Genomic DNA, 24179 nt, shown 5'->3' with positions numbered 1-24179 from the left:
CTGGCAGCCCCGCTTCTCATCCAGCTCCCTGCTGGTGGCCTGGGAAAGCAGTCAAGGACGGCCCAAAGCCTTGGGACCCTCCCCCGCGTGGGAGACCCAAAAGAAGCTCCTGGCTTCAGATCGGCTCAGCTCCGCCATTGTGGTCACATAGGGAGTGAACTAGCAGATGGAAGATTTTTCTGTCTCTCCTTCTCTATATAAATCTGCCTTTCCAATAAAAACAAATAACTCCAAAACAAAAAGAAAACTAAATTCGATATCGACCTTGACACCTTGATGTTGTATTAAAATAGACACATGGAAGTCTTGCTGGAGGTGACGGCTCGTGGCTTCCTACCCTCCCTGGACATTGCCGAGTTGCTTTTGCGCACAGCGTGGCCGAGGAGAGCCTGAAGCTCTGCTTTGCAGGCATCTTTCTGGACGACAGAGCAGCCCAGCTGGACACCTCGCTGCAGGGCTGCCCGTGGAGCGCAGCCTCCCGCCCCCAGCCTCATGCTGGAACCCCCACATCATGACAGATTGCATACGTGGTGCGCGGTTTTACTGAAGCTTCTGCATAGTCAAAGTCCCATATTTGGAAAGTTACCAGTTCTCGGACTGTACATAGACTATGTAAGCACACCACACACCTGCTGTCCCTGAGCGCCGCGGGGTGCACAGCCTGGGGCTGCCCACAGAGCCCAGAAGCCGTCAGGCCACGGAGCAGACACAGCCCCACCTGTAGTGGAGGGAGCCCAGGGCGCAGGGTGGGTTCCAGGGCAGCGGGAGGGGCTGTGAGGGCTGCATGACGGGAATTCAGGCTGATGGGGAGAGTAACAGGGGAGCCCCAAGAGTGGGTTCAAGATGAGATCTGCACACTTAGGTCTCTCTGCTGCTCACAGCAAGCAGTGGCACGTGACGAGGGTCAGAGGGGTCCGGCAGCGGTGAGGGGGTGTGGGCAGAGCCGCAGGGCCCGGGGCAGAAGCCTCGTGGGGCTTGAGTGCTGAGTCTAAGGGATGGCTGCTGGGCTCTGACATCCCTGGCATGGAGGACGTGTGCGGGGAGGATGGAGAGCTCACTTTGATGTGGTACAGCAGCGGTTCCCATGGCGACAGGGTGGTGGTGGTGGACAACGACGGAACAATAGCTGAGGTCAGCATGCGTACCAGTTCAAGTCCCAGCTGCTCCATTTCCGATCCAGCTCCCTGCTGATGCTCCTGGGAGCCGTGGCGGATGGCCCAAGTGCTATGCACCCCTGCAGCCAAGTGAGCGCTGAAGAAGCTCTCAGCTTCAGGCCACTCCAATAACCATTTGAAGAGTGGACCAGCAAGTGGAAGATCTCTTTTTTCCCCCCTTTTTAGGGTTTATATATTATTTTTATTGGAAAGGCAGATACACAGAGAGGAGGAGAGACAGAGAGGAAGATCTTCCATCTGCTGATTCACTCCCCAAGTGGCTATAACGTCTGGAGCTGAGCCAATCCAAACCCAGAAGCTTCTTCCGGGTCTCCCATGTGAGTGCAGGGTCCCAAGGCCTTGGACCGTCCTCAACTGCTTTCCCAGGCCACAATTAGGGAACCAGATGGAAAGTGGGGCCGCCAGGATTAGAAACAGTGCTTATATGGGATCCTGGCACATTCAAGGCAAGGACTTTAGCCACTAGGCTACCACACTGGGCCCGGAAGCTCTCTCAGTCTATTTCTCTCTCATTCTGCCTTCCGAGTAAAGAAACAAAAAAAAAATTTTAAAGACAAAAATAACTCTTCTTGGGCCCGGCGCAATGGCGCAGTGGTTAAGGTCCTCGCCTTGCACGCCCGGGATCCCATATGGGCGCTGGTTCTAATCCCGGCGGCCCCACTTCCCATCCAGCTCCCTGCTTGTGGCCTGGGAAAGCAGTCGAGGACGGCCCAAAGCTTTGGGACCCTGCACCCGCGTGGGAGACCTGGAAGAGGCTCCTGGCTTCGGATTGGCATAGCATCGGCCGTTGCGCTCACTTGGGGAGTGAATCATTGGATGGAAGATCTTCCTCTCTGTCTCTCCTCTCTGTATGTCCGCCTTTCCAATAAAAATAAAATAAATCTTTACAATAAATAAATAAATAACCCTACTATCCAGGAAAAAAAAAAACCGCTGTTAGTTAAAGCATGCTGACACGGGTCATGCGCTGCCCTTCACCTCGAGGCCTCACACGGCGCTCAGCAGCTCTGGGCTGAGGCCTTCGTGCTGACCAAGCCTGAAGCCTGGGGCCGGCGGCTCAAGGCGGCTCCAGTTCACCTGCCAAGGACTTCCTGCCTCACGGGCAGGGCTTACAGCACTGCCAAGCTTTGCTGCTTTCAATTCCCTGCACTATTTTCATTAAAGACCAAATTCTGCCTTGCACCTCAGGCCTTTTCTAATTTCACCCTTTTGGATCAGCTTTTCCCCCTTTTGCTTTCAGCACACCACATGTCTCACTGTGGAAGCCAGAGTCCACTTGAAGGCTCTTGTCCCAGTAGCAGACGACATGGCTCCCACTGGCCTGGACGGAACCCTGCAGTCCCTGTGGCTGCGTGGCCCAGGCCACGGGGTCACCCCCCACTCCCTGTGCAGCCAGGCTGCCTCCGCCTGGGCATTTGCCCCCGCTGGCCCCGTTCTTGGCCTGTCTTTTCGCTGGACAGTTGTATAATTGCCTCCTCCCCCTGCAAGGCCCAGCATGCAGGCTGCTCCCCTCAGTATCCCCGAGATTTGTGTTGGCCACAATGACCACTCTCATTCACTGTGGTCCCCATAACTCTATGTAATTGTGTTCAAGAAGCCCGTTTTTGTCATTTTTCTGATGACATCATCCAAATGCAGCTAACAGGAGCCTCCGTCCAGTGGGCATCTCTCCCGGGCAGGTGTCCGTCCGGCTTTGAGCGTTCAATTCACGCAGGAAGCCAGGTCCACTGTGACCGTCCTGGCACACTCGTACCCTCCCCGTGCTCTGGCCAGTGCTGGCTCCGCTGGAGAAGGGGGACCGGGAAACAGAAGCCCGGCCCCTCTGGGCTGAAGCTGCCCACCGCCAGGGCGTCTCTGCTGCTAGGCCCCTTCTCAAGCAAAACTAGGAAACGACCTGCTTTTTTTTCAAATATACATTGATACCAGCACTTCCAATTTCTGCGCCCAGCCCCTGGGATCCTTCTCTTCTCCCCATGCCACACCTCAGGAGGCTCCTCCCGGAGAACCTTTGGTCCCCAGTGTGTACGTGTGCATGTTGGGTCTGCGCTGCAGTACCCGGAAGTGCTGCCAACACGTAGGACAGCACGGCTGCCTCGGCGCACCCAGACATCTCCCTAAAGATGGTCAGAGCTCAGGCCAGTCTTCTTCCTAAGTGGTTGTATTTGTGTGAAATATCCTTTCATTACTTAATACAAGCTCCTTGTTTAAATCAACAAAGGAAGAGAACTAAAACTGGATCCAGTTCCCCCCACCCTCAAGATCAGAGAATTGAGAACAAAGACCCCTGGGCAATGGCGTTAGCACAGGCACTCCCGTGGCCCGGGCCTCAGTCCCGGAGGTCGGTCAACAATACTGGTTCAGGCCCGACAGGGCCGGGGCAGGAGCTGCACCCACATGCCCACGTGGGTCACGGGGCCGCAGCACTTGGGCCATCCTCCAGGACCCTCCCAGGTGCGTTAGCGCAGAGCTGGCGTGCAAACAGCCCGGCTGAGACACAAACGGGCACTCCACACACAATACTGGCCATCCCAGGCGGCAGCCTAACCCACTGCACTTTGACACCAGCCCCTAGTTAAGCAAGTCTTAACGCTGAGCTCCTCCTCACTGAGACTGGACCTCTGGGTCATAAAGGGATAAAAAGCGGGTCACAGCAGTTCAGCCCACTTGTCTTGCAGAGCACCTGCGCAGCTCGGTGATCGATCGCAAAGACCTGATCATCAAGAGGGTCAAGCCCAAGCCGCAGCAAGGTGACGACATCACGGTGCTGGACGTGGAGAAGCAGATCGAGGCGTTCCGCGGCCGCCTGGTGCAGATGCTGGGGGAGCCCCTGGCGCCCCAGCTCCAGGACAAGGTCCACTTGTTGAAGCTCCTGCTCTTCTACGCTGCGGACTTGAACCCGGATGCCGAGCCGGCTTCCAAGAACTGGAGCAGCCCCTCGGGGCTTGCCAAGCACTGACCCCCAGGTACCTCCTGACCTCTAGCCGCAGGCTCCTGCAGCTCTAACGGCCTGGGGAGTAGTCCAAACTCTCCCGAGGCCACACTTCTCACTTGCCTGGAGGCTGAAAGAACTTTCTCTTCTTTGATATGTATCTTTTTATAATCCTGCCTGCAGCCTGTTCTCCAGTCTGGCTTCAATATACAAGGTGTATATATTTTTAAATAAATTATTTATCTATACTTTTTTATTTAAAGAAGTAATACTATATGCACGGTATGTTTTAATGCTGCCACTCAAGATGTGAGAAGAGACCCCCTTTGCCCAACAGACATGATATATATCAACGTTGCGTCATTCAAGGTCCTGCCGCCCACTTCTAGAAAAGAGCTATCTTTCCCCAGCAGAATGGACATTCTGCATCAGACCTGGTAAGCTGCCTGTGGAGCTGGCTCTGCGGCCCGTCGACAAGGAAGGGGGTTGGGGAGAGAAGGCTCCAGTGTGAAACAAAGCGTGTGATGTGGAAAGAGCACAATAAAAAGGCAGGCTTTTTCAAAATCCCAAGTTCCCCCGCAGAGGTTCTGTGAGGGTGGGCAGGCAGAGGGGGCGGCCGGACCAACGGGCCGGCACCCACATCTCACAGAGGAGGAAGGGCTTTTATTGTCAAAATGAGAGAGCTAACAGAAGCAACAAAGAAATGAACTGTCCTGGTGGTCGGAGCGCCAGGGTCTCTCCTACAGGACCGTGCGACGCCCCCAGTCAAGCAGCTGTCCGAGCGCACCGTGAGCGCTAACGCGTGTGGTGTTGGTGAGAAACGCTCGTTAGAGAATAAGTGACTCCTTCAGCGCTCTCACCCCCACAGGGTCGGGCCCTGACCTGCATCATGACATCAACACGAGGCCACACGCGTCCCGCCTGAGCCCGAGACAGATCGCCAAACTCCTGTTAACTGCAGGGCTGCCATCCGCTTCCCCCTTGGTTTTCCATCCGACTGGAGTTAGATTTATGTCGCTCTAAAGGGCAAGCAAAGATCCACAGGACTAGTGTTTGTTCTGAACGTCTACGCCAAGCGTGCCTCCAGCCGCACCAGCTCACCAGGCCTCGGGGCAGCGAGGAGACCCCTGTGTGTAGAAACTGCTAAACGTGGCCTCCAGTCGTACCAGCTGTGCAGGAGCCCAGGTCCCTCCTGGGCCCAGCAGGAGCCCAGCAACAGCAGCCCCGCTGGGCCCTGAGCGCCACCACGCTGTGACCGCCACGCTGTGACCAGTCAGGGCGCAGGCTGAGCCGAGCCTGGCGGCTGGAACAGCACGAACACCGTTACCCAGGGCACGATGGGCAGGCTCAGGCCTGGGGTCAGTGACACAAATCCAGGTTGAGGGGTGGCAGGGGGCTCCACGTGTGGCTGCCGAGACCAAGTAACCTCACAGCAGGACAAAACAGCCTCTTCCAGCCGGCAAGCACGGGCTTTGCTGGCGCTGCTCCAGAGCCGGCTGTCTCCAGCTCCAAGTAGGGGGATGTGTGGAGTGTGCCTTTCCTATGTCAGCTGAGGTCAGGGGGTGGGGTGCAGGAGGCCCCGCTCAGGAAGCTCTAGAAGCCGGTGGGGGTAAGCACGTTCAGCTCCCGGGGTTTGAGGTGATGTGTCCGCGGCAGAGGTGGCGCCTTCTTCCCCTGCGTCCCTGGGATGTCCATCGTGGGTGGCTTGAAGGTCGCGGGGTCTTCAGCCATCCGGGTGGCCTGAGCACGCATCACTTCCATGGGCGAGGGCTTCTGGGCTCCTCTGTAGGCCTGGACGGCAAAACTTCCTACACGAGTAAAGCAGGGAACACACGTGCCCAGGGTCAGCAGGTGACCCCCAGCGTGCAAGGACAGCATGCCGTGGTGCCTGCCAGGGCGGGGGTCTGTTTGGGTCTAAAGGGACTGCCTCACCGGAATCAGACTTCTGGAGGGGTCTCGGCCCGAAGAGGCTCCACTTCTCGGCTGAGCTCCTGTCCTTGTCCCCAGCGCCAGGATCCATGGTGCTAAGATTTGAGCCAGGTAAGGCTGTGGAGGAGCCGGAAGCAAACCAGCCTCTGAAAGAATAAAACACAATGCTCACACATCGTCCTCACACACGTCAGGCCGCAGCAGCAAGCCCTGCCTGTGAGCTGCCCTTGTCCCTGGGGAGCACCGGCTGGCAGAGGCCGGGCCAGAGCTCACCTGGGCCCCTGCTTCGGGGAGGGGAGGGGGCTGTTGCTCGGGCTGGACGGGACCGACGCAGGCTGCCTCTCTGCCTTGATGGTCTCTCCACTCTGCAGCTTCAGCTTCTGGCCAGGCGGGTAAGAGGAGAGTAGTTTAGATGGGCGTAAACGCACAGTGGCCCCCACAGAGCCAAATCCAGGCATAAACAAGCTGGTTCATACCCTAACTTGAAGCGCAAGGGATTACATAAAGAATATTCATTCAGTTCACCACACTGGATGTAGCTGTATCTTTCTGAAATTGAGGATTCATTCTGCTCCATCCCAAACCTGCCCTGAGCTACAAACTCTATGCCAGGGCTTTGGCCTGCAACAAAATGAAGTCATTTCCCACAGCCACCCTGCCAGGAAGTGGAAGAGCCAGCTCTCCAGCTGGCCCCCTTGACCGATCAGCAGGGCCCAGAGCTGTCTCGGCGTCCACGCCTGCGTCCGAGCCACGCTGTGCGCAGCCTCTGCGAGCCAGGCCCCCGGCCAGCCACACGCTCCCTTCCTCCAAACGGCTGTCCTCCCCAGCCATGTCCCTCCCCAGACTACCAGTCTAACAGGGAGAGACACACGTACCCCACTGCAGGAGCAGGGCCCCACAGCAAACGTGACCCTCCATGTCTTAGTGGGGTCCTGCTTGTCCAAGCTGCAGCCCTGACCACTGCTCTCACTGCCCCCACTCCACAGAGCCAGCCGTGTCAGCCAGTGATGCCTTACAAATGAAGCTAACTTCCGGCACTTGTGCCCACCCTGTGACCCACTCCTGTGGCCAAGAGGCAGGACATGGGCGACCCCATCAGTGCCTCCATCTGATAAGGCAAACTGCTCAACTGCAAATCAGCCATCAGACACTGGCTGTGCCGCTCTCTGTCCGCAGTGGCCCCGGCCCACCCGACCCCCCTAACAGCGCTGTTTAAAGTCAGTCTATAATAGAGCCAGCTCCAAACTGCCAACAGTGGGCAAGGTTTTGTAGGTCCTCACCCAGGGCAGCCCCGCTCTCCTCAGCACACCTCAGAACCCTTAGCCGGGGACAGGATGGGAAGAGCCCCGCCCTGGCCTGTGGCAGGCAGTCCCAGCTTCTGAGCTATCCCTGTGCCCCTTCACAGTCAGCCTCACCCTTGTAATCAAGAGCCAGATGCACGGAAGGAAAAAACCCAGCAGCAAATGGGACACCTGTTGAGGTGTGGTACCAACACTGGCTGGCATATGACCCGGGGCCTCACTCTCCATTGACGAAACACAGCGAGCAGGGTCTACGTGAAGATTCAACGGATGCAAGCCACAGGGCACTCCCCAGCAAAAAGCGGTCTTCAAAAGTCATCTGAAACTTCTGTTCACTCAAATATCTCATTATCAATTAAATCCTCGTCACATTCTTTGAATTTTTAGAAATGAGAGCAAAATCATTCCAATTTCACATTTAAATTGTGAAAAACCTGAATACGGAACAAGACGCAGCTTCCCCACTAACAGGTCCGCTGGTGAGACTCCCTGCGGCTCCTCTCCAAGCCCAGCCCCAAGTCACAGACCACAGCCTTGTCATGTCCACCAAGCGCCCACACATCCCACACCCGAGAGCTGACAGCGCCTCGGTCCTCCTCGCCAGTGCAGGCAAAGGACGGCCCCTGGTCCACGAGCAGACCTAGGCAGACACTAGGAGGCTAAGGAAATGCCAGCATGGAGAGGGCTCCCCCGGTTCTAGGTTCTCCTGCCAGTGCTCTCCAAAGCAGCAGCCAGCTGAGCTGGGGCAGGTGTTGTCTTCTGAGCATGCCTGGGGGGCGGCAAGCTTACCTGGAGTGCTTCCGCCACGCGCAGGTGCTTGTTCTCCTCGGTGGTGAGGCCTTTGTGCGGCGTGTAGCCGGCATCCCGCAGCCCTGCCTGCTGCTCGAAGCGCTCAATGCTTTCCTGGGTCTGCTCTGGAGACAAAGATGACTGAGGGTCAAGCCCACCCCCAGGGCAGATCTCCCAGGAAGTGAGAGCACACCGGCCACCCTGGAGACGGGCACTGCCAGGAACACTGCCCAACCTCGCGCAGTGGCCCTCAGGGCAGCTGCAAGCTGGCGCCACATCACACAGGGGCGCAGCCTGCGCCTGGCCAGGCAGCTCAGGAGTGCCAGGCAAACACTGCTGAGCCCCCGCTTGTTGGCACCCTGGAACATCTTCTCTGGATTTAGGAAAGCAAGGTGGACAAAGCAGCTGACACTGAGATGCTGGGAAACTCCCCCAGATACCAAGTTTTCTAAGATTCCCTACCCTCACCACCCACACAGCACCACGAATCCAATCCCATTTAAACCAGACTCCGCCATGAGCCGGCCCAAGTCCACGGACAGTGTGTCTCACGTGTGGAAAGGCTCGTACAGCGCTTGCCCACTGCACGTGGCCCGCCCGTCGGGGCGGACTCCCTCGTCATTCCCAGCGAGGGAGCGGCACTGACTGTGTACAGAGATGGCGGGAATGCAGCAGCTGGGAGCCCAGAGTCCACAGCCCGAATGCCCGGGGGCTGGGGAGGCCCCTTCTGAGGTGCTGCACCAGAAGCAGAGAAAACAAGGGCAGCAAGGCACGCCTGCTCTCGGGACTGACCTTGTGGCAGAGCAGGCTAAGCTTACGTCAGCGGCACTGGCATCCCATAAGGGCACTACTGATTCGTGCCCTGGATGCCCCACTTCCCATCCAGCTCCCTGCCTGTGGCCTGGGAAAGCAGTGGAAGACAGCCCAAAGCCTTGGGACCCTGTACTCATGTGGGAGACCCAGAGGAGGCTCTTGGCTCCTAAGTTCAAATCAGCTCAGCTCTGGCCACGCAGCCATCTGGAAAGTGAACCAGTGGATGGAAGATCTCTCTGTCTCGCCTTCTCTCTGAAAGTCTGCCTTTCAAATAAAACTAAAACCTTTAAAAAAACAAAAAAGCTGTCTTTGCTTACCAGCTAGTCACCTGACCTACAAACTGAAAAGGGATTGAGTGAATCTGTACCAGTGCCAGAATTGTACGTGCGGCTAGTTTTTGTAATGAAAAAATTATAGCAACATTCATGGTAGGATTAGCTGGAAACGCCAGACTGGCCTGTCTCGTATCTACAACATAAAAACACGTGTGTAAGTGAACGTGATTGGGTCAGCCAAGGGCCCAGTGCCTGTAGCACATCCGGGTATCGAACCGTCTGCCTGGTGCACCCGTGTTCTCGATGCAGAAATGGCGCTGTGCCCCAGGAAGAGCTCAGCTCTGACACTACAGACACTTGCCAAATCAACCAGCAAGCACTGATCCACCTGGTGCACTGCAGCATGAGAAAGAGGAAACCAAGGTATGGAGCGGGGATTACTGTTATTGGGAAAATTCTCCAGAAAACCGGAAGCTATCCTGGGGAAGATAAGCAAGGGCTTTGACTCTGAAAGCCCGCCAGCCCTGGAGAATGTCTGCAGCCCTTTTACACCGCCCTGCCCTGGTCCAGACAGCCTGCTGCTGAGCAGAGCTCACTGCTGGTCATCGTTAACTTCCCCAGCAACCAGAAAGGCCAGGTCACGCCTTACCAGGTTCAAAACAAAACAAACCCAGGAACTCTCCCTGCATTAGGCCCACACCCAAGGCACACACCAAACCTGGCCCTTCTCCTGATGGACCAAAGTTGAGCTGTTTAATTGAAAACCAGATCAGAAACCTGGGGCAGGTGGGGCACCTCAGTGGGCTGACTGGGCAGGGGCGGCAGCAGCTCCCGGCTCTCTAACCCTGACCACCTGCTGGCCCGGTGCCCCGCTCTATAAAGGGACAACAGTCTGCAGAGTTCAGTGACTTGCTCACAAGTGACAGGAAACCGAGACGAGGGCCCCCAAAGTAGCGGGTACACCCAACCCAACTGAGCTGCTTCACGTTCCACAAATTGGCCGTCTCCAAAGAGCATCAAGCTGGGAGTTGGAGAGGGCAGCCAGCTTCCCTTCACGCTTACTTGTGATCAGGGAACTCAGGATGACATGGGTGGCCTTGGCCTTCACCACTGGCGCCTTGTCCACACTCTCCACGGACGCCGACAGAGCCACGGCAGGGGTTGACGCACGGGCCTCTCCTTCCTCCACCTGGTTCAACAGAGGGCAGGGAAGCACACAGCTTGGGGAAGAAGGGCAGGGCATTATCTGGCACATGGCAACTCTCTGAAGAAAGCAGTGGCCATCTCCAGCACCCACAGAGACCACAGAGGGGGGCATCACATGACTGACTAGCTTCAGTTTATCAAGCGGGCAAGCTGGAATCCAAAGCTCTAAGGCTACTCCGACCCAGCCTGGGCCCAGGCCACACGGCACCCAGCAGAGCACTTGCTCAGAGGCCCTGCAACCTGGTGACTGAGAAAATCCCCCGAGAGCTTGCGAAAGACACTGCTGAGCTTCTTACACAGAACGCGCCGGCTGCTGCGGCAAGACGCAAGAATTCACGTTCCTAGCGAGTGCTCTGGTGCCAGCGCTGATCCCCACACACATTAAGAACTGCTGCTCTCGGGCCCGGCGGCGTGGCCTAGCGGCTAAAGTCCTCGCCTTGAACATGCCAGGATCCCGCATGGGCGCAGGTTCTAATCCCAGCAGCTCCACTTCCCATCCAGCTCCCTACTTGTGGCCTGGGAAAGCAGTCGAGGACAGCCCAAAGCCTTGGGACTGTGCACCCACATGGGAGACCCGGAGGAGGTTCCTGGATCCTGGCTTCAGATCGGCATAGCATCGGCCATTGCGCTCACTTGGGGAGTGAATCATCAGACGGAAGATCTTCCTCTGTCTCTCCTCCTCTCTGTACATCTGACTTTCCAATAAATAAATAAATCTTTAAAAAAAAGAACCGCTGCTCTCAAGGCTCAGGCAATGGCCCCTCATCTAAACACCTGAGCTCATGCAGAGGCCCTCTCCCAGCAGAGAGAACAACTCGGATCATTCCACGTTCTCTGCTATTCCAAAGGGTCTGAAGAGAACTATGGTCACAAAGGAGGAGGCCAGGGGACTGGGGTGCCACCCCCGCTAGCCAGCAGCAGCTCCGCGTCCCAGCTGTGATCTCACTCGAGTGGAACAGGAACCCACGTTTCCTTGCCCAAAATTGGCTGACGCGGCCCAGCACGTGGACAGTCTGGGCGAATGAAAGAACGCACGTCTAGGATCCAGTGCAGCGCTCCCTTCTCAGAGCTGTTCTGAGCCGTCAGCTGCTGCGGCTGGGCCACCAAGGAAACCTGGACACCCAGCCTCTGCCCGGGTAGCAGCCAGCCGTCCTCATGACCAAAGAGGGAGGAGCCCTAGAAGCCCCACTAACCTTCTCCTCGGGCCCCTGGAGGGCTCAGCCTTTGCCATCACAGGCCTGAGTCCCAGTGTTTCCACGAACTGGTTTTTCTGACAACTGACAGGGTCAGACTCCAACAGAAAACCGACAGAGGGCCTTGCCTGCAGAGCTATCGGGCAACGTGAGAAGGGGGCTGGGAGAGGCAGGGGGAAACTCACGACAAAGAATTATAAATAATGCATGGCCCTACTCAGCCAGGGTCCACTGGGAGCCAGGGCCGGGGCCTCAGCCTGAGCCAATGCGTGGGGGGCCAAGCTTCTGGGTCTTCCTTCACCAGCGCCCCACTGGCACTGCCCAGATGTCAGCAGAGTGCCCATACCCTGGGACAAGGGGAAAGCTGTGTGTCCAAGGTCACAGTCCACAGACCTTCTGTGACCCTTCTGCCATCCATCTCCTGTGAGACCCTGAGCTATCACACAGAGCAAAGTGGGGTGAAACTGCAGGTGCAGGTGAAATGGCTTAACCAGAAAAGGGGGCAGGATTAGCTTGTTCAGGCAACAGTATGACAGTATAACAGCCTTTCTTGAAGGTTCAAGTGGTGGGACGGTCAGAAATGACAGTCCCTGGAGGACTGGAGGAGCCACGAGCGTCAGGCAGCTGAGAGCGGACTGCAGTGTGTGGCAGACAGCGCCTACGGAGGACAGCCATGGGAAACGGCCTTGCGGGCAGGCGGGATGGCATGTGCTCAAGAAGCAGCCAACTTATCTGACAGTCACAAAACGACACTGAGGGCCCAGCGCAGTGGCCCAGCGGCTAAAGTTCTCGCCTTGAACAAGCCAGGATCCCATATGGGCGCCAGCTCTGATCCCAGCTGCTCCACTTCCCATCCAGCTCCCTGCTTGTGGCCTGGGAAAGCAGTCGAGGACGGCCCAAAGCCTTGGGACCCTACACCAGCATGGGAGACCTGGAGGAAGCTCCGGGTTCCTGGCTTTGGATTGGCACAGCAGCGGCCATTGTGGCCACTTGGGGAGTGAATTATCGGACGGAAGATCTTCCTCTCTGTCTCTCCTCTTCTCTGTGTATCTGACTTTCCAATAGAAATAATTTTTAAAAATTAATCTTTAAAAAAAACAAGATGACACTGAGCAGGCCCTCAGTGATACTACGGAGTACGCACACACAAGGCCCCAGCCATCAAGATCCCTTCCCTTGGAGTGGCGAGACTGGTAGCAATCCATGAATGGTGAACTATTGAAACCACCTGAGCGAGTATCTCAGAGCATGCCCCATATCCGGGACTTAGGGTGGGTGGGAAACTGGGTGGGGCTTCTCCCTCTATATCCCCCTTTACCTCAGATACATGAAGGAAGCAGTATGGAAATGATGGTCTTACCCACTTCCCTGCAGCCCTTGAACACCCTAATTAACTATGTAAAGATTGTCAAAATATAATAAAAACATATATTAGAGAAAAAAAGATCCCAACTCCAGGCACTGCAGTGAGGTACCAGTTATGATAAGGTGCACGGTCCACTGGCACTCAAGAGGGAGGATGGAGAGTCAGGCAAGCCTTCACACCAGGGGGGTCTGAACAAAACACAGGACGCCCCAGGTGGGCAAACGCAGCAGCAGGAGGGGCTGTGAGGGCAGGATGAGGAGAGCATGCAGGCCAAGCCCCTGGAGCTGTGTCAGCTGCTGTGCTGAGTACAAGAAAGCCTGGCAACCCGCATGGCTGGATCCCTGTGGAGGCAGTGGCAGAGAGAGCCCAGCCCGGAACTGGGACTTCACCCCGTGGCATACGGGAGCGGGGTGGGGACAGCACAGTCCTGGGTGGGAAATGACACAGCTGCTGTACTTGTGAATAAAAAAGATAAACCAGCTGTAACAGAGGCCCAGAAACACACCCAGGAGTGGCTGCCACCCAAAGCTGTGGGGTCAGCCAGCCCGAGGGGCAGGCGGGACAGAGGCGCCCAGCAGGGTTGGATACCTTGGCGAGGTGCTGATACTTGCGCTCTGGAATGACGGGCTTCCAGGGGATGCTGCCCATGTCCGATGGAGGAGGAGTCATGGGCGAGGGGTCCTCGAGGGCATCGTCGTAGCTGAATGCCCGGCGGTACATCCCGATGGGCAGGGACATCTTGCCTAGAGGCCCGCTGGGCTCCAGGGCTAAAGACAGAAACACGTGTCAGGTCGGGTTTGGTGAGTTACCACGTGGACGGGAAGCTCGGGCACATGAGCCAGAACAGCCTGGCCACGCAGGGGGGCAGCAAGACTGAGCCTTCCTCCACTCTCACCCCTTCTGGAGTAGGAAACCCCAAATTCAAGCAAGGGCACAGAGGGTCTGCAAGCAGAGCCTAAAGCCGTCTGCCTGCAGGCCGTGCTGCGTGTCCAGGGACACCCTCACACAGGGCTCTCCCTTCCCACCAGCTACAGCAGGGAACACCCACAGCCTGGAAGGGAAGGAACACCCCACGGTTATGCCACAATGGCCTGAGGTCTCACTGCCAACTCCTCAACCTCCCCATGCCCCCTGAGAACTGTTTCAGTCCGCTGTGCAGCATCTCAGCCTTCCGTAGGATTTGGAAACCAACACCAATCCCCAGTATTAAAGACAACCAGTCTCACCAACCAGGACCCACCGGGACCAACTCCAGGAAGGGCCTTTGGCGATGCCAGGTCTCTAAGGGCGTGCTCAGCTGGGCCAAATCAGGGAACAAGGCTCATGTTGTTTGCTAATCCTTTTATATCGGAACTACCGTCCAGAGTCCGTCAGCCAAGGTGGCATTTTCCCACTGTGTCAGTTACGTAAGGGCTCGCCAGGAACCAGCCTGCCTGGCAGTGAGTCCCGAACCAGCAGCACTTGAGTTCCGAGTGAGGCCACCAGGCAGATCCCACACACACTATCACTCTTCACGATCACTAATAAGCCCACAGGAAGGGGATGACAGGCTGCCAGGCGCCCACGGAGCACAGCCGTGGGAAACGGCCAGGCTTGTGCAGGAGCTGGGGGGGGGATCCAACGAGCCTGCTAACAGGCTTTCTTTCTGGAATGATGAAAAGATTCCCCAATCAGATTCGTGGTGACGGTTGCACAATCATGTGAATGTACTACAAACTCCAAAACTGTTCACTTTAAATGAGCAAGCGTTCTGGGATCTGCGTTGTGCCGCCATTAAAACACACACACACACACACACAACACTAAGTACTTTCATTGCTATGTGCTCACGTCCCTCCTGTAACTCTCCTTACACAGTCGTTCTTCCCATTTTCCAGCTTGGGAAACAAAGGCAGAAGTGACTTCCCTGGTGTCACCCTGCCAGCAGGTTTAGGTGAGAAATGGAGAGAGATCTCACACCGCCTGCAGCACCCAGGCTAGGTGACACCGTTCGGTGGCCACCTAGCAAGCACGGCCCTCCAGCCCAGAGGGGACAGGGAGTCTGGCAATCGCAGCAACAATGAGAGACGCACATCCAAGCTGACGATGTCACACAGAACACGGGCGATCGACACGGGGGACGCAAGACAGACTTTTATCCTAATCTGGCAGCAACTTCAGCACCTTAGAGTCCTCACAGCCATCCCGACAGCCTTTCTAGAAACAATCATCAGATCATCGAGGGCCGGGCATTGCGGCATGGTGGGTCAAGCTATGCCGACAACACTACATCCCTTAGGAGCACCAGTTCGAGCGCCGGCTGTTCCACTTCTGATCCAGTTCCCTGCTAATGCATTTGGAGAAGCAGCATAAGATATGAAGATATCCTAAGTCCTTGGAGTCCTGTCACCCACACGGGAGACCCAGACGCAGTTCCAGGCTCCCAGTTCTCATCAGCCTGGCCTAGCTGTAGGCACTGTAGCCACTTGGGGAGTGAACCAGCGCAAGGAGGATGTTTTCCTGTCTCTCCCTCCCTCTCTCTGTAAAGTGGTCATTCAAATTTTTGTTTAACAAAATAAACCTGGGGCAGGCACAGTGGTGCATCAGGCTAATACTCAGCCTTGCCTTGCAGCATCCTAATTTGGGAGCCAGTTTGTGCCCCAGCTGCTCCACTTCCCATCCAGCTTCCTATTTACAGCCTGGGAAAGCAGTGGAGGACGGACCAAGTGGTTGGGACCCTGCAGCCATGTGGGAGACCAAGGAGAAGCTCCTGACTCCTGGCTTTGGATCATCTCAGTTCCAGCCATTGTGGCCATTTGGAGAGTAAATCAGTGGAAGAAAGACACTTCTCTCTCTCTCCCTCTCTCCTCTAAGATTTAAAAAAAATATATATTTTCAAACAAAAATTTGCAAAAAAAATATATATATATTAAAAAGTCATCCAACAGCCTGGCGTGGCAGCCTAGTGGCTCAAGTCCTCACTGTGCATACACCAGGATCCCATATGGGCGCCGACTCATATCCCAGCCAGCTCCACTTCCCATCCAGCTCTCTGCTTGTGGTCTGGGAAAGCAGTCAAGGACGACCCAAAGCCTTGGAACCCTGCACCTGTGTGGGAGACTCAGAGGAGGTTCCAGGCTCCTGGCTTTAGATAGGCTGAGCTCCCGCTGTTGTGGCCACTTGGGGAGTGAACCAGCGGATGTAAGATCTTTCTGTCTCTCCTTCTCTCTGTAAATCTGCCTTTCCAATTAAAAAAAAGATTAAAATAGATCTTTTTTAAAAATTAAGTCAACCAATATTTACAAGAAAATACAAAAAGAGACCAACCAATTTTCAGGGGGAAGGGGGCTTGGCGCAGTGGTTTAAGTGCCCTGACAGGAGGCAGCCATGGCTGCAGCAGCTGGTCCCTGCGGCCCACGGCAGAGAGCCAGGTTGTGCGCTCCTGACCCCAGCCTGACCCAGCCCTGCCCAGCCCTGCCCAGCCCTGTCCACTCTGGGCATCTGGGGAGTGAACCAGCTGCACAGGCAAGCCAGTCCCTCTGCCTTCCAACAAACACATGAAGATTCACCACTTTCAACTCATGTTTAAAAAAAAAATGTCATTTAATCTTCGCAATAACCGTAAGAAACAAGAAATGTCATCTACAGTAAGGCTCAGAAATGAACAAATGATTCCAATTTAAGTTAAAAGCCTCCCTTCCCGGAGAACAGTGCCCAGAGGAACCCATGACTTCAGGAGCGCAGAGTCACTGTCCCAAACAGACCCACTCAGTGCAGCCAGGTGCCATTTCATGACCCACTTCCAGTGTCCCTGTCCCCTACCCAAGAGTGTGAGTTTCATGGCTTGGGTAACAAACCCACCTGACCCTAAAGTGAGACAGCTGCTCCTTCTGAAGCCAGACTGAGGGCTCCCAGCACAACTGGGTGGATGTTAACACTGCCTTTGCACAAAGCCTGTCCCCTCACACCTAACCATGCACCCAGCAGCAGCGAGTGGCCACGAGCACGGATCCATTAACACATGGCTCCCGTGAAATACCATCCATCTCAGCTGAAAACACTCAGGGCCAAAAAAAAAAAAAAAAAAGTGACTTTAGCAAAAAGAATGTAAGTTTACCGGGCATGTCTGGGTGTCGTGAAGCCATCGTAAAGACGGGTCCAGATGCTTCCTCTTTCTAGGGTTCCAAAAGGCCCTGCCCCTAGTGGAAATGACAAAGGACATTTGTGACAATGGACACCGGTGGACAGCTCTGGCGCTGCCCTACTGATGGGCACAGGGAGTGTGGGGAGTGGGAGGCTTGGTGGCAGGTGGGAACACACACACACACACACACACACACCAGCCAGCAGGTGGCTCCCGGCCCATGGGACTGGCACACCGAGTGGGACAGCTTGCTGACCAAGCAGAAACACACACACACACCAGCCAGTGGGCGGCTCAAAGGTCCCATCACCCAGGGGCAGGATCTCAGCACCCACGAGATGACAAGCCGAGACACCACACCTGGTGAAAAAGCCATCTTACCACAGTGAAATGACGAGGCGACACTACGGGGACAGACAGATGTTAACGAGGAGCATGGTCCAGCCTTGTGCAGGGACTTCCCAGGGATCCATGCAGAGGGTCTAGGTGAGGACAAAGAGCCAGTGTGGGCACACGCACACACACACACACACACACACACACACACACACACACACACACACACCATCATTCATGCTCCACCACAACCCTTGCGAAAGGCACTGCTTCCGGATCACACAGCAAGGGACTAGCACCCCGGGGATCCAAGCTCATTCTTAACATTCGCAGAGCATTCCCTTTGGGGCTACACTGCCCTTGGCCCTGTGAGGCCCTCCCTGAGGAGCAGCTGCACAGGGAGCACTCCCGACCCAGACACATCCCTCAGCCCGGCCCTCCAAAGGCTGGTCCTCGCCCAGCTGCCTCTGCCGCCGTCCGAGTGGAGACAAGCAGACCCCGGAAGCCAGAGCTGGCAGGGAGCAGGCTGGAGTGATGAGGGGCGAGGAACTGGGCAGTGGGTGAGACCAGGGAGGCCCTGGACCCCGGGGGGACAAGGGGCACTCAGCCAGCATGACCCCAGCCTCGGGTGGGCAACGCAGACACCGAGGCCAGACCTCCGAGCCGGAGACAAGAGGTGCCCTCAGCACCGACAGTGCCCCCCGACACACACACACACACACCCTCTCCCGTGATGAGCAGTGGACGCTGTCCGGGACAAAGGTGCCTCAGCACCGACACACACACACACCCTCCCCCGTGATGGGCAGTGGACGCTGCCCAGGACAAGGGGTGCCCTCAGCACCGACAGTGCCCCCCAACACACACACACACACACACACACACACACACACACACCCTCCTCCATGATGGGCAGCAGACGCTGCCCGGGACAAGGGGTGCCCTCAGCACCGACACACACACACCCTTCCCCGTGACGGGCAGTGGACGCTGCCCGGGAGGGCCCAGGGCCCCCGTAGGGTCACCTGCTCTCCCGCCTGCGGCCCGAACTCCGGCACTAGAGAGGTTCCAAGGACGCAGGTATCCGGAGAGACCGTAGTCTAGTCCAGCCCCGAGCCATGGTGAAGGCGCCCGCACCCACAGACGTTCCCAGCACCGAACCGGGAACTCAGCAGCCGCGTCGCCCGCAGCCTGGGTGATAAACCCTACCGGGAACCACGGCACTTCGCGCGAGACTTGGTCCGCGGCGGTGTTTGGGGCATGCCGGGAGTTGTAGTCTCTATAATCCGGGGCTTTCAGGCCTTTGGAGAGAGGTCAGCAGGAAATGTCCCCAAAATCGGCTGCTGGGGCACCGGTCTCCCCAAGTTAGAGTCCCTTCACGCTAGGGAAAATGGGGCGTGGAGAGGTACCAGCTCAGGCTTTTCATCCTAAAGGACTTTCTTTTTTTCTGAAGGGTTAACAAATGGAACAAAGCAACAGATTTAAGGAAGTGGAAGAGATTGGGGACAGAACAGACCCCAGTTCCGGAGCGCACGTCGTCTGCGGAGGACTGTAGGTATGGGGACTGGGTGCCACACTGAGATGTCAGCATTAAGGCCCCGGAGGCTTTCCTCATCACAATGAACTTGAGTGCCAGTGCACCACACAGCAAGGTCTTTCATAGATTCTGTAATTGGCTTATCAATAGCCAGTGGTTTTGGATGAGTTTTTTTGTTTGTTTTGTTTTGGATGATGTGGCTTTACTCAAAACCTTTCAAGTCTGCCACCTCTCTGTAAGCAAAGCTGACATCTTGTCCCTGCCCTAATCCCACTAGGGCTGCACAGCACCTGTCTCCGTCCCCAAAGCAGCACTCTGTACCCCATGAAAGTCACAATGCAAGGACACCTCGCTTGCTCCTCGGCCACAGACACGTGAAAACTGAAGCCTCTCCTAGAAGCCGTCGCCTCTTGCCACGGCAGCTGTGCCCCTGCTTTTCATGGCACCAGTGTATAAATGGCATTGGTGGGCAGCCACTGCTTGCCGTCTCTCTCTCACACACCAGGCTGAAGCTTGGCATGGAGTGACCAGAATGGGAATCCCAGGCCAGCACGCTGACACCAGGCTGTGACTGGGAGCCCCATACCCAGGACCGGAGCAGTCACAGCAACTTCCCACACAGTCCGGGTTCCTGAGAACCCTGATACCCTGGACCCCAAGCAGTCACAGCAACTTTCCACATGGCCCGGGTTCCTGGGAGCCCTGATACCCGGACCCGAGCAGTCACAGTGACTTCCCACATGGCCCGGGTTCCTGGGAGCCCTGATACCCGGACCAGAGCAGTCACAGCGACTTCCCACACGGCCCGGGTTCCTGGGAGCCCCGATACCCTGGACCCCAAGCAGTCACAGCAACTTCCCACACGGGAAGATCCCTGGAAGCCACAGAGCACACCCCCACCTCCACTACCCCTTTCGCTGTGCTTTTCTGCTTTATTCAGTATAGGTTCTCAGTTCTGTATACAACGGCTCTATTTCCCCAAGAGGGACAACGTCATTGGCAAGGTGGGGGAGGTCCTGGCAGCTTTATATGGCTTTGTTGTGGCAGACAACAGCGGCAGGTCGCTGGGTGTGGCCAGCCAGGGAATCTGTCCTCTGCAATGTACATACCGATGTTTCATAAAAACGACTGGCAGCTGTTGCTAGGGTTCATACTCCTGTACTGGGCACTCCCAGGCCAGGCCCAGAATAGAGTACTCACTGCTTTGGCACCACTGCCAAAGGAGCCCTGGCAGGTGCACCTGTTGGAAGCCAGCTTGCGTCAAGAGATATGGGAATCGGAGTGGATCTCCGGCAGGTGGGGCACGGTGAGGGATCTTTAGGTCACTGTGGGACTGAGTTAGATCTGCAGTGAGACCTTGCTGGTTGTCTGAGGCTGGTCCCACCCAAGTTACCGCCAGATCCCTGGTACCCAGTGAATGCTTGCAGCACGTGCCCTTACTGCCGCTTTCTACAGTGAATTGGCATGGCGAGGGGTTCCTTGGCAGAGCCTGCACTAAGCGACACAAATGCCAACTCAGCAGACCTCTACTTTCTAAAGCAAGTTAGTGTGTGGGGAACGTTTCGTGAGGGTGAGAAAAAGCTGGCTAAACACTCAGGCGCAAGTGGCAAGTCAGCAAATTGCAGCTAAATTAATATCTGACCTCCTGAAAAACCCAAAGGGAACGAGAAGAACGACATTTCCGCCAGGAGGCCTGGTCGTGCAGTTTCCTCTGCACACACACCAGGAGAACCTGCTTAATCCGATGGGAGCACATCCACCCTCTTTCCACTTCATTTCCGTATTCTTCCCTTGCAAGGACAGTGACTGAATAACCACCTGCCTTTTTTTTTTTTTTCCTTCTTCCAACATGTATTGATTGTAGCTTTAAAAAGCAGCCAGAGCGACAGAGACAGGAACATGGGGAGAGAGAGAATCTTCCATCTGCTGGCTCACTCTCCAAGCGATCGTTAACAGCAAGGACTGCATCAGAAGTTTGGAACGCCACCCAGGTCTACCCATGAGTGGTAAGGGTGCAAGGACTTGGGCCATTTTCCTCTGTTTTCCCAAATGCATGAACAGGGGTCTGGCTCGGAGGCAGAGCAGCTCCAACTTGAAATGATGCCCGTGTGGGAATGCTGTGTGGCACGGGGTGGTTTCATTTGCTGCACCAAAACACCAGCCCCAAATTTGGTCTTTATTGTTTGTTTGCTTGTCTGATTTTTTTTAAATATTAATTTTATTTTTATTGCAAAGTCAGATATGAAGAGAGGAAGAGAGACAGAGAGGGAGATCTTACGCTCAATTGTTCACTCCCCAAGTGGCTGTAACAGCTGGAGCTGCAACGACCCGAAGCCAGGAGCCAGGAGCTTCTTCCGGGTCTCCCACGTAGGTGGCTCCCACGCAGGTACAGAGTCCCAAGGTTTTGGGTCATCTTTGACTGCTTTCCTAGGCCACAAGCAGAAGCTGGATGGGAAGCTGGGTTACTGAGATTAGAACTGGCACCCACATGGGATCCCGGCAAGTTCAAGGTGAGGACTTTAGCCACTAGGCAACGCCCCCGGACCCAATTAAGTCTTTTTAAAACACTATTTGAATTTGTGCCCAGCGGCGTGGCCTAGCAGCTAAAGTTCTCTCCTTGAATACTGGGATCCCATATGGGCATCAGTTCTAATCCCGGCAGCCCCACTTCCCATCCAGCTCCCTGCTTGTGGCCTGGGAAAGCAGTCGAAGACGGCCCAAAGCCTTGAGACCCTGCACCTGCGTGGGAGACCTGGAGGAAGTTCCTGGCTCCTGGCTTCGGACTGGCACAGCACCGGCCATGTGGTCACTTGGGGAGTGAATCAGTGGATGGAAGATCTTCCTCTCTGTCTTTGCAATAAAACTAAAATAAAACTCTTTTAGAAATTACCTGTATTTGAAAAGCAGAATTACAGGGAAAAGAGGAGGCAGAGAGAGAATGATCTCTCATCTGCTGGTTCACTCCTCCAATGGCTGCAGTGGTCGGAGCTGTACCAACCCAAAGCCAGGAGCCAGCAGCCTCTTGCAGGCCCCCCATGTGGGTGCTGTAAGGATTAATTGTAAAGGGGACTGTACTCCTGAAGTCTGGAATCTCCAAAGAGACACCTGCATCCTGTTAGGAGCAAAGCTCCTGTTTCCTGAAAGACCAGGAGGCAGGCAAGAGACAGGGATAATCTTGGAGTTTCAGGATTTGCGGGAAAGACAGCCACCTTCGAGGCATGCTGTTTTATTACTGTCTGCATCGAAGTGATAGGATCAGGATTCCCAAGCTTATACACTGTAAATTCCTGTCGCATACTTTCTGTTTTGTGTCACTGCTAGCCCCTAATCATGTACTTGTTCACTGTCACATAGCTTTTTGATTCTTTTACTATAAAAACCCCACGATGATTTCATTCGGGTCGCTTCTTGCTTATGGCAAGAGGTCGCCCCTTGGACTAGACGATAAAATCATCTCACTCGCCTTGGAGACTCGCTCGGATTCACTGAACCCCGACAGGTGCAGGGTCCCAAGGCCTTGGGCCGTCCTCGGCTGCTTTCCCAGGCCACAGGCAGGGAGCGGAATGGGAAGTGCAGCAGCTGGGACATGACCTGGCGGATTAATTTACTGAGCCATCATGCCTCCTGGTTCCTGACTGCGGATCGGCACAGCACCGGCCGTTGCGCTCATTTGGGGAGTGAATCATCTGATGGAAGATCTTCCTCTCTGTCTCTCCTCCTCTCTTCATATCTGACTTTGCAATAAAATAAAATAAATCTTAAAAAAAAAAAAAGAGGGTTGAAAGCAAGTTCCCACAAAACAACCATACACAATGCCTCCCTCTAGTGGTGACAGGGATGGATTTCACTGGAGAGACTTCCCTATGAGTGAAGGCTTCAGAAAGCATATCGGCCTTTCCCGCCACACAGCCGGCCCGGGGCTTGATGGGGAAAGAACGCTCTTGTGCCTTTGTGTCGGCCCTGTACTTGGGACTAGGTTCCACAAGTGATAAACAGAATTATGTACTTCCAAAAGTGAGTACTAACCTAGTCAAGAGTGAATGCTCCCAACACTGAAAATGATCAATGTCTAATGTGACGGATGTATCGATTACCCTGATTGGATCATTGCATGTGCCATACATGGGTGACATTTCACATTGTTTCCCCCAAAAAACAACAGTTATTATGTGTCTGTTCAAAGGCGTGTGTTTGTTTGTTTTAATTAAAAAGAAGAGGAAGACACATGAGGCAACATCATGTGAGACAAGAGCCAGCGCACACCCGGGGCTGGCTGCTGAGCTGCAGGGGCTTACGTCACCTGGGATGCCCCCGTCCCACACTGGAGTGCCTGGGGTCAGCTCTTGCCTCCACTCAGGACTGGAGTGGGATGCTGGTCTCCATGGAAACATGAGTTCACAGAAGACAAGAGGCCCTAGAGGAACGCACAGTCCACAAGGGGAAGAGAATAGAACGTGCTACCTTATCCAGACAGGCAGAGGGATGGATGAGGCAGACTCTTGGAGCAAATGTTCTAAATGATACTCAATGAAAAAAAAAAAAGTAAAAGAAGGAGACAGAGAAAAAGAGGGATTTTAGGAATATGAAAAGAAGCAAAGAATCTTCAGGAAGAAACAGTCATAGAGAACCAGTGCAAGAAAAGGTTACAGACAAACTAAGGAGAGGCTAGGTTGACTAGAACTGTGGACAATGACAAAGAGTAGGCCGATTTGTATTCCCGAAGGCAGGAAGCGAATGAAGGATTTACAAATAGTTGCTGGAAAAAAGGGACATTAGGAAAACACTTTCAGTGGATTTTATTTTCGTTAATATTTTCTTTTATAATTTTTTAATGTTTTCTTCTAAAAAAACTGATTTATGGGCCCAGCAATATGGCTCAGTGGCTAAATCCTCACCTTGCACAAGTCAGGTCTTTTTAAGAAAAAGATTGATTTCATTTTATTGGGAAGGCAGATTTACAGAGAGAAGGAGGGACAGAGGCGAGACCAAAGATCTTTCATCCACCGGTTCACTCCCCACGCAGCCTGAGTGTTGGCTCAAGCACACGGGTCCCTGCCACCCCCGTGGGAGATGTATATCGAATAGTGAACTCCTAGCATCAGGAGCATGCAAGCCTTTAGGGAGTGAATTATTGAGCAAAACTTCTTTCTCAGTCTAACAAATCAATGCATCTTTTTCTAAAGTCAGCATCTTTTAGCTCGCTATTT

General features: G+C 55.0%; 2 protein-coding genes across 4 annotated transcripts in view; one reads left to right on the top strand and one right to left on the bottom strand.

The window, feature by feature from the left end:
• SIMC1 (SUMO interacting motifs containing 1) overlaps positions 1–4291 on the top strand; it is a 45010-nt gene extending 40719 nt beyond the window's left edge. For both annotated transcript variants that reach the window (XM_040966279.1, XM_040966205.1), the window contains one exon: positions 3851–4291. In XM_040966279.1, the coding sequence (XP_040822213.1) occupies positions 3851–4131 (281 nt within the window). In that variant the 3' untranslated portion in view covers positions 4132–4291. The remainder of the gene's footprint in view (positions 1–3850) is intronic.
• Positions 4292–4380: 89 nt separating this feature from the next.
• KIAA1191 (KIAA1191 ortholog) lies at positions 4381–18634 on the bottom strand. Of its 2 annotated transcripts, XM_040966365.1 has the most exons (9): positions 18461–18634; positions 17481–17581; positions 17073–17154; positions 13565–13743; positions 10274–10400; positions 8124–8248; positions 6307–6413; positions 6037–6179; positions 4381–5912 (listed from the first exon to the last, which is right to left on the bottom strand). In XM_040966365.1, exons 3-9 carry the CDS (start codon positions 17098–17100, stop codon positions 5698–5700), a joined length of 924 nt encoding a protein of 307 aa, XP_040822299.1. In that variant the 5' UTR covers positions 17101–17154; positions 17481–17581; positions 18461–18634; the 3' UTR covers positions 4381–5697. The 2 variants fall into 2 exon arrangements, with proteins under 2 accessions (XP_040822299.1, XP_040822376.1); XM_040966442.1 differs by lacking the exons at positions 17073–17154; positions 17481–17581.
• Positions 18635–24179: the final 5545 nt, after the last annotated feature.

This window comes from Ochotona curzoniae, unplaced genomic scaffold (assembly GCF_017591425.1).
Source record: "Ochotona curzoniae isolate NIBS_2020 unplaced genomic scaffold, NIBS_Ocur_1.0 contig_1, whole genome shotgun sequence".
In the NCBI taxonomy this organism is placed as follows: Eukaryota; Metazoa; Chordata; class Mammalia; order Lagomorpha; family Ochotonidae; genus Ochotona; species Ochotona curzoniae.
This window is presented reverse-complemented; position numbering and strand designations above follow the sequence as displayed.